We start from the raw sequence: 15,398 nt of genomic DNA, 5'->3' as shown, positions 1-15,398 counted from the left end.
TGTTCAGGCCGGACAAGACTCCATGGAAACCTTATAGCTGCCTTCCAAAACCTGGAGGGATCCAGGAGGGCTGGAGCAGGACTTCTCATAAGGGTGTCTAGCAACAGGACAAAGTGAGGATTGATTTTAAACTGAGGGAGAAGAGGTTCAGGAAGAACTTAGAAAGAAGTTATTGAGTAAGAGGGTGGTGAGACTCCCTGAATGCCCAGGGAGGTTATGGATGCCTCCTTCCTGAGAGGTGTTCAAGGCCAGGTTGGATGAGCAGCTGAGTCTAGTTGAGAGGCATCCCTGCCCATGGTGGGGAGTTAGAAGTAAATGACCTCTGAGGTCCATTCCAACATAAGATGTTCTAGGATTCTAAGACTTGTAACTGACACAATGGAGAAGATAAAACTAGAAAGGAGGTGGTAAAACAGCTCAAAAAGACACAATATGCCCTGCCTGACATCAGAAGAAGTTACTGAGAAAAGTTACTGAAAGAGGTTATCTTGTCACAGTGTAATGTTAGTTAATTTCCTTTGCTTCTGTAACAGGTCACTGGAGCTTAACTTTTCTCTCAAGGGCGGATTGCTGCTTAGTTTTATTTTGCAGATTTAGATTGGTTTAGACTGACCAAAGGACAGATCTCAATTTCTCATACAGATTATGTCACTAATTGTTTTTTTTTTTTAATTTCTGTTTAACCTTCTCCACTTCCCACATTTCCCCTTAATTTTAAGTGTTACAAATAAGGTCTTTAAAGTGTTTAATCATGATACATTTTCTACAGTTGTTTAATATGGAATTAATTTCTCATCAGTTTAAATAACTGAAAACTAAACACGTTGAAATTCCTTTACCCATAATAATTACCACAATATTTCCTGAGTTCATGGGAATTGATACTTCTAATTTAGAGTTCATGCCAATGTCTTAGGCCTTAAGATTTATTAATGATCTTCAAAAGCCAGTCTCTTGGCACAATATGAGCATGAAAAGGCAAGGGTTTGGCTTCAAATAGCAACAGAATCACCACAGTTCAATTACTGCTACCTCCTTTAGCTTTCTAAAGCTTGCTGCTTCTGTCAGAGAAATTTATTTCAAATTTTGCCTTGAAAGAAGCCCCATGAATAGGATCCTTTGCAAGTGTACTTAGAACACACATCTACATATATGAAATTAAATGGGGATAGTAGAGTGCTGTAAGAACATATATAAATAATTTAAGATAAAGCTGAGAAAAAAAATTATAAAATATGCTCAAAAAGCACAAGGGCTGAGATGGAGCAAAGAAATGAATTTTTTCTTCATGAAGGACTGTGGGTTTCAAGGCTATTCCTTACAGTAAAATAGGTCTGCACATTGTCCTTGCTTTTGAAGTGCAAATAGGTGATAAACCTAATACACAAATCTGGAACTCCGAGTTATTTTTAGCAAACGAGTTGGAACTAGTGCATCAGCTCCTTGAAGCATAAACCAGAGATCATTACAGTTAAAAAAGTAAACCAAAAGAAACAATCAGACAAACAAACAACCCCCCCACAACAAACAAACAAACAAAACCTTCATGTGGCATTGCCCACCACCAGCAGACGGTTTTCCAAAAGTTGGCTTTTTTCTGCACCTAGTTTCACACAAAGAATACTTTAGGGTACACCAAAGTACTTTGGGAAAGGTACCTAAATCAGGTACAGAATTGTAAACCCTCCCAAAATCATTCATTAGTCTTTCCTCAGACTCTTATGCACTGTTGTCCAACAACAGTGAGATGCTCTTAAAAGTGTTTACAAGTGCCCAAGACTATTTGAGGGTTCACAGAACCAAGGAGGTGAAGGCTGAATTAGCCCACTTAGGAATTTATTAGCCTTAACTCAAATTCATGTTTGCTATTTTTTCCAAAACAGGTGGGGAAAATAGTCATGTACAAACTTCTACTGGATAATCAGACAGAAAAGTAGATAGAGCCTTCACAAGAATATTGTGCCTTGTGCTGTTGTGAAAGTTCTTCCTGAAGGAAACCAAAGGGGGGAAAAAAAAAGCCTTTTCCCAATTCATGTCTGGAAATCAACACACATGGAAAGTTTTTATAACTCTGAGCTCTGAACTTTTTCTCACAAAACTAAAATGATTTTACTTTAGAAGATTTGGTCCATAAATTAAAGTCAGAGTTACACTAACTTCAGCCTGACAGACATTCATTTGTTATCCCCTTGGGTTGATCAATCAGCACTTTTCTCAGTACTCTACTTGAGTAGATGAGTAATATGAGGGGAATTCTTTCAAAGCCCAGGAGATGCATAGACTATTATCATGCAAATCTCCTCTGAATTTTGATAGACATGGTCTTGCCAGTGGGCCAATTCCAGGAAAACTGAAGTAGGGAAGAGCAGGGCTGAATTAATACCCCCACAAAATTTGTTGACTTTCCAGTAGCAACTTCATAAAATACTTCTCAGAGGACATATTGTAGATATTTAAACATGAATCAAGCACAGAGGAAAAGTACCCAAAGTAATCTGATTCTCTTGTAGACTTTTGTCATCTTTCCTTTTCCTTCTCCTGAGAATAGCTAGAAGGCACATTAAATAGAGAGAAGACTAGCAAAGTGGGTCAGACCTAGTCCCAAATGCTAATCACTGTCAATGACCGAAACAGTGATCTGCAAGTCTGAACCAAACCTGGGAGATCTGCAACACACAAAAGAGAGGTCATGCAAGAGATAAGTGTGACAGAAGGAATTAAAAATGCACATTTGCTATTTCAGTGACCAAAACGGAACAGCAAGAGGAAGCCTGAGGAAACAGGTGAAAAGATAACAACAGAATTCTTCACAAAGCAACAGCAGAAATTATGCCTTGATCAGGTGGCAAGCTATCACCAACTGAGAAATGCAGGGCAATGCAAGAGGCAAATAGTATTTAAAAACCTTGTAGCTATGTGAAAGCTAGTTATTAAGAGCACAGTGACGGCAGCGCTTCGGAAGTGATCCACTTCCTCTGAAACTGGAAAAATACAACCTGTGGTGCAAACTGTCATGCTTTAATCATACTTCTTCCTTGTGTCAACTCAGTATCACTAGAGATTGAAAAATAACCTTTTAGATCATGTGCATTGAGTTCTGATCATAAAGCAATTGTCAATTTCCAAATTTCTTCTTCAATAGACAGCCAGAGAATCTATCTGTGGTGGTTTGGGTGTTCCCCACCACCCCACACTTCGGAAATCACCCAGAATAGACTCAGCTGGCTCTGGAAATTAGAATGAATCTTATTATTTACAGCTTAGCTCAATACACAGGCAGATATTTACAGTATACAGAAATACACAAGGTAAAAGGTAATACAGAAACACAACAGCCCTCCCAGAAACCCGAGTCCCCAAGAGGGGCTCCCAACCACCCTTCCACCTTCTTCCACCCCTCTACCTTACCCCAGATATTGCCTTGTGCCCCAAGAAAGAATGGAGGTCGGCCAAGGGGGGTTAAGAAACAAGTGGATTAATCAAAGAGACGGAGGATGAGGTTAGAGAGAAATGCAGCTCAGAGCTCAGCCGGTGCTCCAACTCCCTTATCTATGTTTGGATTCTTGTTCTTATACATCTCAGCAAACTTATGAGTGAAGTAGACATCACCCTTGTTTCTCTTTCACAGCCTGGAATCTGGTTCAAACTAGCTTCAAACTAGCACACTATCCAAACAGCATGGTCAGAAAACAACTGCGATCCAGCTTCTCTTGCCTCAGTTATATATTGTTATCTACCATTCCTCTTGCTTATTATTATTAATAGAAATTCTACCCTGAACAGCTATGTCAAGCACACAAAGCAGACGCGCTATGAGATGTCAGAATTAAATTGGACACCAGCATAAAAGCAACAGCTAAAAACAAAAGGAGCAATGATTTTGGTGCTACTGAAGGGAAGTTTCCATTCAACATCTCCTAACTTTGTCAGGTCTCTTTGTGTGTAGCTTTTCCTTCAGCACCTACCTAAAGCATGTTTAAAGATTGCTCATTTCCCATTTGGGAATAAAAACACATTCTCAAGAATGCATATTAGGGACCATATTTATGCCAAACTCTTTTGTAAATGAGATGTTTAAAATTCATAGACTGGCGAAGTTTGGAAGTGACCTTCTCACCATGGGCAGGGACACCTTCCACTAGACCAGGTCACTCAAGTCTTCATCCAACCCAGCCTTGAACACCTTAAGGCAAGGGGCAGCCACAACCTCCCTGGGCAACTTGAAAACTAAGTGTAAACATGGACTCTGAGATACATAACTTCATATGAAAGGTATTTTCCATAATTTGCCTTATATTGCATCATCTGTTTCTGATCTATTCTCCTTTTTTTTTTGTGCAGTATAGCTAATAGTTTGCAGAGCAGAAGTATTCTGAATTAATAAACAAAAAAAATATCATTTGTGCTAGGGAATAAGATAAAAAGCAGAAAATCAGTTACCACAAGTGAAAATCATGACTCAAAGTGTCTATATCGGGATGTCATACACTAATGAAACCCCCATAGCCCCCATTTTTGAAGGAAGTTTGAGACACTGTTGTGAAATTCCTTTCTCTGTTCTTCCTGCAATTTCTATTTCTCCTCCATTGACATGAGCTCTACTGTAATATTTGCACATATCACTGAGTCTTAATTTCTATACATCTAAGAACACTGCAGAGATGATACTTTGGTAAACACATTTTCATGCTTTTTCTAGGGCCTGTTTCTAGAAATACTTTTATTATTTCACACATTAGAGGATTAAAATTGGAGAATTACATTAAACTAATGGATAACATGGTGGATAATATCTTAGAGGGGTTGTTTGGTTTCATAAGTAGAGCTGTATTTTATCAACAGTCTCACCATAAAACTGTAAAGATAAATGATTTTGTGTTTGGTCTTTGCTTTTTCTTGGTCTTCGTTATATAACTTTTCTGGTTTTGAAATCCCTTCTCAATATCTGCATTGTATTTCAAGATAGAATCACCAAATCTTAAGAGTGTTAGGGGTTGCAAAGTGACCGCCAGAGATCAAGTTCAAAACTCTGCATCAAAGCTGGATCTCCTAGGGCAGACCATGCAGAAATGTGTTCAGGCAGGTTTTTAAAGTCTCCAGGGAAGGAGACTCTATAACATCTCTGGGCAGCCTATTTCAGGGCTCCATCACTCTCACTGTAAAGAAATGTGTCCTCATGTTGAAGGTGGAATCTAGCTTGCTCTACCTTGTACCTATTGTTCCTTGTCCTATCACTGGGCACCACCGAAAAGAGTCTGGCACCTTTATCTTGACACCCACCCCTCAGCTATTTATATGAGATCTACCCGTTCTTCACAGCAGAGATGTTCAAATGCTACAGTCATCCTAGTAGCTCTCCATTGGATTTTCTCCAGTAGACCCCTGTCTCTTTCTCAACTGGGAATCTCCAAACTGGAGACAGTACTCCAGGTGTGGTCTCACCAAAACATGTAGTTTTGATTTTTTCAGGTATTCTCATTGAAAATATTTTGCAAGTGAATACTTTTTGTCTAGAATATAAGAATGTTCTGCTTTAGGAAAGCTGAGCTTTTTCTGCAGCTAAGAATACAACATGTAATTATAGGTACAGACAGCTATGCTTCTGCCTCTTGTGTAATTGCTGCTGACTTGAGTTTACCACTTCACAGTTCAAACTATCAATACAGAAGAAGTTGCACTGAATCAGCAGATAATGGCTTTTTAAAAAGATCATTATGCAGCAAATGCATAATACTCCAGCAGGGTTGTTTTGTGATGCTGCTCTTTAAAGATATTGAAATAACTGTTCAAAATAATGTTAAATACATACATTTCACTTCTTGAATATCTCTGGAGATATAAAATGCTGGCCAAAGTTATTCATCAGAAACTGGAACACAGAAAGACAGTCAAGAGCAATTATAACACCTGGTGAAAATTATTAATATTAAATTTATATTCTTAGTTCTTTTCTGTAGTGACATATTTAGAGCACTCTGTAGGGTAGTCTCTTTTTTAAAAGATTATTCTTCATTTGTATATATGTTCTACAGAGTGAAAAATACTACTCATTGTTTTAATTCCCAAATGCTTTAAAATATCTGAAAAATACACAAAGAATATTTTTTAACAGGCCACATAGCAAAGATCCTTAGAGATTTCCATATGCAAGTTGAAGTTGTAACTCAAAAAACAACAGTTTATCATAGTGACTTTTGGAAACCATCCAACCAACAACATCTTTTTTTCTGTGTTGTGCTGTTCTCTCCAGTGAAGACTTGTTTTTCAGTCCAGGTGACCTTATACTCTAAGAAGCAGGATCTTCCTTGCAGTGGATACTAAGAAAGATGAGATACTCAGCAGTGTAAAGGGAAATGGATCTCACAGCATGTTTTCTCTCTGTGTTTTAGATAAAAGTCTAAATGACTGCATTCAAAACATGAGGAATCCATTCTGTGTGAGGACCATGATCTGCAATAGCTCATCTTGCTGAGCAGCTGATCTGCTGCAGTCAACACATAATTAAGCCTTGACATTCTTGGTAAGCAAATAATTCCACCACAGGGCAAGAGCTAGTGCAGAGTAAGCATCTCATAGTATTTGGTGCCAGAAAAGTCCAAGTGATTGAGAAGCAGGGTTACATCAGGCAGAACCAGACCTAAACACCTACAGATGGAAGAGATGCTCTCTGCAAGGCTTACAACTGACAGCAAAGCATTAAATGACTGAGACATGGCAGCCACAGCTGGAAGCATGACTCTCCACGGAAGCAAATTTACAACCACAGTGAAACAACTGCCTCTTTATCTGCCTTTTTCCATCTTCCCAGAACTAAGCTTATGTCATTTTCCCTACCACAACTACTGACTTTTGTAGGGACTGCAAAAGACTACTATAAAATAGAGCTCCCTCATGTAAAGGACATACAAATCTGAGAATACAGAGACACTAGATAATAAATATTCCAGAAAGAAAAAACAATAAATAATAAGTAAAAATATATCCATTGCCTCTGAGAGGGACTTTATGTTAACAAAAAACCACATTTCAGAAAGGACATTCTCAGTTTCACAGCAAAATCAAACCATACAGGGACATATCTTGTTACTATACATGATTAAAGCCATGACTACACAGTACAAACTGTTTGAACTTGTTAGAATAATTCATGTACCCTTTTGTGCACATAAAGGAATATTTTCCTTAGAGATCTACACTTGCTGCTTAATATACCTTTTCACATACTAAAACTACAAAGTTCTGCAATATGCCACGAGCTGATGCATAAACACATTCTGACCCCCTGAAAATTCCAGCCCTGAAGAAAAACAATTGCATTTCTGTCAAGTATGCTTAGGCCAGTCAAAAGCCACCAGAGGAAAAGTAGATCAAAGAAAGGAGTTATTTGTATACAACAGATCAGCCTTCTGAATTCTGCCTTACTTGTGATAAACTGCAATACCATCATCCAACCTTAGTTACATAAATGAATCTCTGAAAGACAAGAGTAAAATTAACCTGAACTATTTGTAGGGCTTTTTTTCCCTCTTAGGAATAAACAAGTGTCCCTTTTTATTCTCTGCAAGATAACTAATGAGGCAGTGTTTAAAGCCAAGTGTTAAAGCATAGCTGGATAGAATAAATCTGAATTTCCTTCTACATCTCCCATGACAGAACCACTTCACACACATAATTAAATCATTCAAGGTAAGATTTTTTTTCCTATTTTATAATTACTGTGGTACTCTTGATTTTAAAATCTCATCATAATTGTTATAAACTGAGTTCCATCTTGCAGCACCAGCTGGAGTAAACAATTACATATACTCTTACCAACTGAGTGTGTGTACCTTGTGTGTAGTCAGTTGAACCAGTGTCTACAGCCACCATACACACTGACGACAAATACATCACAGTATCAAATCTCTCTAAACCATGAAAATACCATAAGCTTTCATTTCTGCCATCAGAGAGACGAATGACTAAGAAGTAGCTCTAATGTTTTCATTCATTTGCCTTTTTTTTCCTCCTTTCCACCTTGAGATAGTTTGTGTTTCTATAAAATACAGTTACTTGGTAGTAGCTATACAGTTTGCAGTATCTCTCCCATAAATACTTTAGCTTCTTGCTTGAAAAAAGGCATGCTTCCTTGCTTTCTGTCACCTGTATTCAGTCACTCTTTTCTCCCAAAGTCTACTATAAATATCATTCTTTAATAGACTTACATTGTGACTGCCAGCTGTTCAGGTTTTCTCTTCAGAAGTTTTGGAGAAAAAGCAGTCCAAGAGTCACTGAATTTGTTAAATGTGCTTGTTACTTAAAGACTGGGACCACACAACTTGAAAAATGCTATCTCCTCATAAGGCACACAGCAACAATTATATTGAGTTTCCCAGGACAATACTATACGCAGCTAGTTCTTCTGAAAAGGTTTTTATTGCTCAGGGACCTCCTCATATACAGCATGGAAAACATGTTTTCCAGAAACCATGTTTAAGAGAGCCATTGACAGGTAATCGATGAAAACACCCAGATCTGGAATTCCTAACTGGTCTTTTCACAAGAAGAAATCCTTGCAGTCCCTTGCTAGGTGACTGATAGGAACTTTGCCTGACTATGCTGCCTGGCCAGGACCTAATGATACCAACAGGATCTATTGCTCCTGGCAGTCCAAGGAACAGTGAAGTCCTTGGGGATGCAGGCAGCACTAATATGAAGCCATAATGAGATTTTGCTGAATTAATAATGTAGCTCCAACATGTGAGCTACATGGGAACCAGGTCTTGAGGGTGTTACAAAGCAGTTCATCAGCAAATAAGCAGTTATTTTTAGTATATATAATGAAAGACAATTGGCAACATTTTCAGCTCTTTTGCCAAATACCTGCAGCTCTAAACTTTCTGAGATAGACTTAAAAAGGGCTGGGGAACACTCAATTCTGACAGATGTCTGCAAACACTCAGATATACAGGTAATGAAAACATATTTTAGAAAAAGCCTAAATAGTGGTGTTAGAAAATACCCTGCAGTGTTATCTTACAGGAGTTATTCAACAATCTGAGCTGACCTTGAAACGTACTGGTGAAAACTCATTTCCTTTTATTTTCACATACCTAAATACAATGTTAACATGGTTCAAAAACTCAGATGGACTCCAAAAGAGTTAAAGTGCTCACTATGCCATTTCAGACTGGCCACCAACCAAAACTGATTCCAGGTACTAATTATGATAAGATCAAGTAGTTTCTAACTCTTATTAAGCAATTACCATTCCAAAGCCCAGAGGAACAGAAGGAAGGATGTGAATGCTTTCCCTTTAGCTGATAATCCCGCCAATCATTTATTTTATTCAGTGAATCTGACTCCCTGTGCACTTCATATTGACAGTGAAGTATAGGAATTTCCTGGGAGGAAGTATTTGCCTCTAAATTAAAATTATGAACAGCTGGGAGAGAGAAGAGCGGACTAAGTGGTACTACCTAAACCAGCAAAGCATTTCCCCACAAATGCCCTGTTCCTAGGAATTACTGCTTTTAATAAGCTAATAGGCAATTATCTAAGTACCAGAAGTGGAATAAAGTGCACATACAAGCAGTAGCAACTGGTAAGAAATGTGCAGTAAGCAACCTTCATTACAACAAAAGTTAATTAAGTCTGCCATGAAGGTTCACAAAAATAACTTTGATATTATGTCCTCATGACCTGAGTGAGCATTTTACTAATTTCCCAAAGTGTTCTGCCCCACTTGCATGCCATAAAAACATGTTCTTCCCATCCTGCTGGTAATGGAAGAAAGAAAGAAACAAAAGGTAGCTCATTCTCCTGTTTGATTCTCAAATGCTGATAGAATATTCCCAGTCTAGTAGGACTAGGACACACAAGATTGCTTCCTCCAAATGAGGTTTGGTGATCAGAACATGCTTTGAAGATGAACAGAATGTTATTTATAATGGTGATTTACATCATATAGTTTACTCAATCAATCCTGATACAGGTAAAGCTCAACTAACTATGTTTAGTCAAGGAAGCTTCTACTCCCATTCTAATTTGCCCATCACAGTTTCTTCCAGACATGAATGTACCCATTTTCCCTTCCTCTGGACCTTGCAAGGAGTCATTCCCTCATTCTTTGGCAGGTACCTAACATTTAGTAGAAATATCTGTGATACCATACATGTACAGTCTCTCCTTATTTATGTATAAGAGTAATCAGTGCTCTGCTCATTAGGATCACCTTTTATCCACAAACAGGCTCAGGCTTGCAGTACTTGTTATGCCCTTCTCTTTTCTGTGCCTCAAAGTAACTGCACTCTGATTTTACATTTCTGTACTGCAGTATAACCTACAGCAAAATTCCTCCAGTGCCCACTTTCCTTGCTAGTAACAAAACATAAGATCATCTGGGGGAGACTGTCAGGCTTTGCGGAATGCCCGTAGGGAAGAAGTGCCAGCTACGCTCTGCCACTGGCTGGGTAACACTGCAGACATGCCTAACAGCATGTATTAATTTTTTTGTGAATTCAGAAGGGGAGAAGGTGAAATATCTCCTTCAGGAGGCACATAGCCCCATGCTCAGAACAGGGGAATTAAGAATGCAAAACTTCAGCTGTATTAACACTTTTTGTGTTATTGTTTGGGGGGGGGGGTGTGTGTGTGTGTGTATGTGTAATTAATTTTATTCTCTCACTGTTATTTTAAAAGAACCCAGCCTGATCTCTTGTGACTTTTTCTCTGCTATTTTTCTGGTCTGGAGCAAAGCATGCTAGTGAAACAAATGGAGAAACCAAAATTAGTCTCCAATTTATTTCATAGAATACCTGTCCCCTCGAAAAAGACCTGAACAAAAGAAACAAAATTACATTAATATAAAAAAAAACCCACACAAAAATACTCCCTCCCTGTTGCTGATATAACATAAAATTAAGACATGAAAGTAAGATCAATAACTCATTTCCTTATGTAATCCTGGGAATAGCAACATAATCAAAGAGAATAAACAGTGTCAAGCCAATTTGGATAAGCAGTGTCGTTAGAGAACCACTGCTAAATAGCTTCTTAACGTCGTTTTTTAATGCTTACCTTTTTGTTCAAGTATTTTCAATTGACTTGTTCAGTGCAGGATAAGCAGCAAAGCCTGCCTGGACCAAATTGTCTCACCAAGTTCAGAGCCAGTGGGAGGCTTTACCAAGAAGCATACAGTACCACAGATGAAAGTCACTAACTGAGGTAATAGAGATAGTACCAGGTGAAGCCCTGAACCCCCAAGACTGATGCTTCTCCTGCCATCATAGAACAAAAGAAAGTCCTGCACTTGTGCATAATGTGAATGCTAAAAGCCCCCTCTAGATAGGTCAATTAAAGGTTTAATATGCTCGCAGACAATAGATGACTCTTAGATCATTTCAGTACTAAGCCAATACTTTCTAAAAGTAATCCTTGCTACATCAAAAATAATTGCAAATTGCAGCAGCAGCATAACAATGTGCACTGAATTAGATTTTACCTCTATAGGCTGACTCAAAGAAACAAGTGGGATGAAATTGTCATCACTTCACAAAATCTTATCTGGAATGAACATGTCCACCAGGATATGCATCTCTACCCACTTCAGAAGAGGAGTTACTGATCCCTCTGCAGGAGCATTAATACATGTGAGTGACAGAAAGTGAGGTTTAGGATCCTGGGGCCTCACTACCATCATCATTACCCACTAGAACCTCATTTTAAATCACAAAACCATTCAAACCTTTTCATTAAACATCTTTCCCTTCAAATCCCAGATGAATATGCATCCAATAGCAAAATTTGATAGTGTAATGACATAAAACTTCTTAGCAAATCTTTTTCTCAGGACCAAACACTTCCAGGATATTATCAGCTTTATTAAGTATCCTCAGTTCTCCCTTCTTCACTGTTATAAAATGGGAAGAGTAAAAATACATAACTGACATTTCAAATAAACAGCATCTGTGGATTCTAGGTGAACTGGAACCTACATACTTTTGAGACTTAATTTAGACTAGTCTCTCTGACTTCTAGAAAACTCAGTATCACTGTCATTTCTACCAAACTAAACTACCAAAATCCACCTCACCATCAGAAGTCTCACTCAAAACACAAAGCGAGTGTACTCACTTCATAAACTCACCCAATATAAACTCAAATTGCTTCTTTGAGAACAAGAAGCAAGAATAAATTCATCCCTGATGATAACAGAATCACAGAACCTCTGAGTTCAGAAGGGACCTCCAGAGATCTAGTCCAACTCCCCTGCCAATGCAGTATCCCCTAACATTCAGATAAATAAAACTATATAAATAAAGTTTTTCCTCCAAAGCCCAGATGCTTTTCAGTAAGATTTTTAGCTCTTATATCCACTAACTATAAAGTCAGACATGTTAAAAATAAATCGGCAAGGTAAGATGGACACACGCTCATGGTTACTGCTTTGTTCAATTTCTTTACATATGCAGATGCTTGTACAACTTTGATGTGTCCAAATCTTGAAGAAAATCTTCCTCACCTTCAAGTTCTACAAATAAACAAATGGAACCAACCAACTTTGTTTAGATCAGCTGTGTGGTTTAGTTTGCATTCTCAGTTCAATTCTCCCTTGCTTTCCCATGTTATTGACCAGAGACAAAAAGAAAAGTCAGCTCCTTGGAATGGCTAGGAACCATTATTGGGACATAAATCCTCACCAAACCTATCCTGTACCCTATCTGTTAGCCTTTTCTTGTTGCCAGAAACATTTCTTTTTGCCAGAAACATTTCTTTCTACCTGATATTTACAATAAACAAGAAAATTCATACCTCAAGGAAAGAACATTAACAACATTTCCTCCTCCTTCAGACAAGCAGTATACAACTGTGATATGCTGGGCCAAGCCAGCTGTCTCAAACCATTATCAGTGGTGGAGGTGCACAAAGATCTCATTTCCTTACAGTTCAGTATCACATGATATGGAAATGATAAAACTGAAAAATTGTGAATTGATAAATTGATAAATTGTGGCAGTGCAATCTATATGACATGACCTTTCTCTTACACAATGACACAATCATCTTAGACTGCACAGCTAAACTTTGTGCAAGATGTGGAAGCAGTTCTTTTTTCATAAGCACATGCAACATAAGGACTGATCCTCTAGCCTTATTTTACCTGTTTTGCACCATGCTCATTGCAATCCAGTCTGAAGGATAAACATTCTTTCCAATGAGGTCTTTGAACATGATGAATGTTTCCATCAAGAAGTCCTAGGGAAAAAAAACCCACAGTGTCTGTGATTTTGCAACTCAAATTTAAAGTGTTCCTGCTGTGACTGAAGGACCAAGATAGAGGGCACCTTTTTGCCCCCGGGATGTCAAAGGGAAAATTCCTGGTGATGTCAGTATCAGATTTCCAAGACTGAAAGTCCTGTCATACAACAGTTCTTAGATTCCAAATGAAAACTAAAAGTTATTACACTGGGCTTTTAAATGTTAAAAGCCATAAATAAATGGGAAGAAAAAGTTATAGTACTTTAGAGTAAAGATGCTGAGTTTTTCATTAATTAGCCAAACAGCCTCATTCTGCATAGAGTTACTGGATTCAAAAAATAGAGAGTGTTTTCTTTGCTCCGTTTAGTCCACATTTAGTATCCTACATTAAAAAACAAAGGCATGGACAGAAAGTTTTCAAACAAAACAAGTACTTCTTTTCCTAAAAATATCTAGAGATCACTGCAGAATGAACTTCTCTAAAATGAACATAATAATTTCATGTATACCATACAAAGTTTTACCCTTGAACTTCTGAGCAAATGACCTTAGAACGCAGAATACAGTTTCATCATCTTAATGTGATTTCTAAATCTCCATGGTTCTTCCTGCCTGCCCTCTGCTCTAACCTCCTAAAGTTAAGAATCAGTTCTTCCAGAACTCTTGTCTCCAATACACCAAGCCACAAATCCAGTCTTTCCAACAACCCATCCAAAAGTGAGCTTTTTAGTATTTTTGCCATAAGGCATACATTTTATATCAATTTTCCCCAGCTTCTTGTAACTGTGAGACTAGCAAAACTGTCATCATCTATTTACCGAGACCTCACAAGGAGCTCTCTGCAAAGGTTGTGCTCTTTCTTGTCATATTACCTACAGAGAGCAAAGCAAATGATAGCTCTCAACAGCATTATTTGAAAACCAATCTTATCATCTTCACTCATGTAAACTTATGGTATAGGAAAACAAACAAACAATAAAAACAGAATACAATAGAATAATCCCTTTAAAACCAACAAACCCTACCAATTTTAATATTGTCTTTTTAAATGTTTTCCTCAGTAGAACTTCTGAAGTAGTCTACGGATTAATAAAACTTCTAGGACCAAGTACTCAATCTGTTTCAAAGCTGAAATTATGTTGTATTACTGTTAGATTTTCAAGTAAACACATGAAGAATTGCAAAAGCCATCCAAGATTTGATGTTAGCGTTACAGTTATGGCACTACACCCACTTGTGGTGGTTTGGGTGTTACCCGGCCCCCCACGCTTTGGAAAATCACCCAGACTAGACTCAGCAGCTCTGCAAATTGAATGAAGCTTACTATTTACAGCTTAGCACAATATACAAGCTGATATTTACAAAATATACAGTTATATACACAAATGCATGAGTTAAAAAGTAACAAAGAAACACAACAGCCCTCCCAGAAACCTGATTCCCCAACAGGGGCACTCAATCACCCTTCTACCTTCTTCCCACCCCTCTACTTTGCCCAACACTTTGCCTTACACCCAAGGAAGATTGGATGGTTGGCCAGGGGGCTTAGGAAGCAGAAGGATTAGTCACACAGATGGCAGGTTAGGTTAGAGAGAGAAGTGCAGCCCACGAATTCCAGAGAGTGACTCTGTTATCTATATTTATATTCTTGTTCTTACACATCTCAACAATCCTATGAGTAAAATAGACATCACCACTGTTTTCTTTTCACGGCCTGTAATCTAACTCTTCTCACCAAAACTTTGTAACTAGGCTTAAACTAGCACACCACCTTAAGAAAGAAAGGAAAAGGGATAAATCTTGTCAACTGGAAATGTTAACTCCATGGACAAAGTGTAGATGGTTTAATCAAACCCTTTGCTAATAACCACACTTATTTCAGAGTTACATCAGAAGGACACCAGGACAGATGCAAGATTCCTTAACCTTTTAGTAGAGAGATCAATGGTACTAGCCAGAACATGTCCCAAGTATCATTGCATTATGCCAGAAACAACTGGTATGAAGTGACGTGTTGTAAGAAATACATTTATTGCATTTAGTGTACAATATTATCTGTACCAGAAGCAGACTCAATAACAACAAAGAAGAGTGGAGATGGATCACTATGTGCAAAATAGAGAGGGAGAGTTCAGTTAATTGAGACGATTTTGCTGTTG

At 38.0% G+C, this 15,398-nt stretch overlaps 1 protein-coding gene across 1 annotated transcript in view; it reads right to left on the bottom strand.

Annotated features, from left to right (window-relative positions):
* Positions 1–15,398, bottom strand: part of DOCK2 (dedicator of cytokinesis 2) — a 167,146-nt gene that overhangs the window by 51,920 nt on the left and 99,828 nt on the right. The window contains exon 29 of the mRNA XM_064161633.1: positions 13,142–13,236. Within this exon, the coding sequence (XP_064017703.1) occupies positions 13,142–13,236 (95 nt within the window). The remainder of the gene's footprint in view (positions 1–13,141; positions 13,237–15,398) is intronic.

The sequence above is a fragment of the Pogoniulus pusillus genome, chromosome 22 (genome assembly GCF_015220805.1).
Source record: "Pogoniulus pusillus isolate bPogPus1 chromosome 22, bPogPus1.pri, whole genome shotgun sequence".
Lineage (NCBI taxonomy): Eukaryota > Metazoa > Chordata > Aves > Piciformes > Lybiidae > Pogoniulus > Pogoniulus pusillus.
This window is presented reverse-complemented; position numbering and strand designations above follow the sequence as displayed.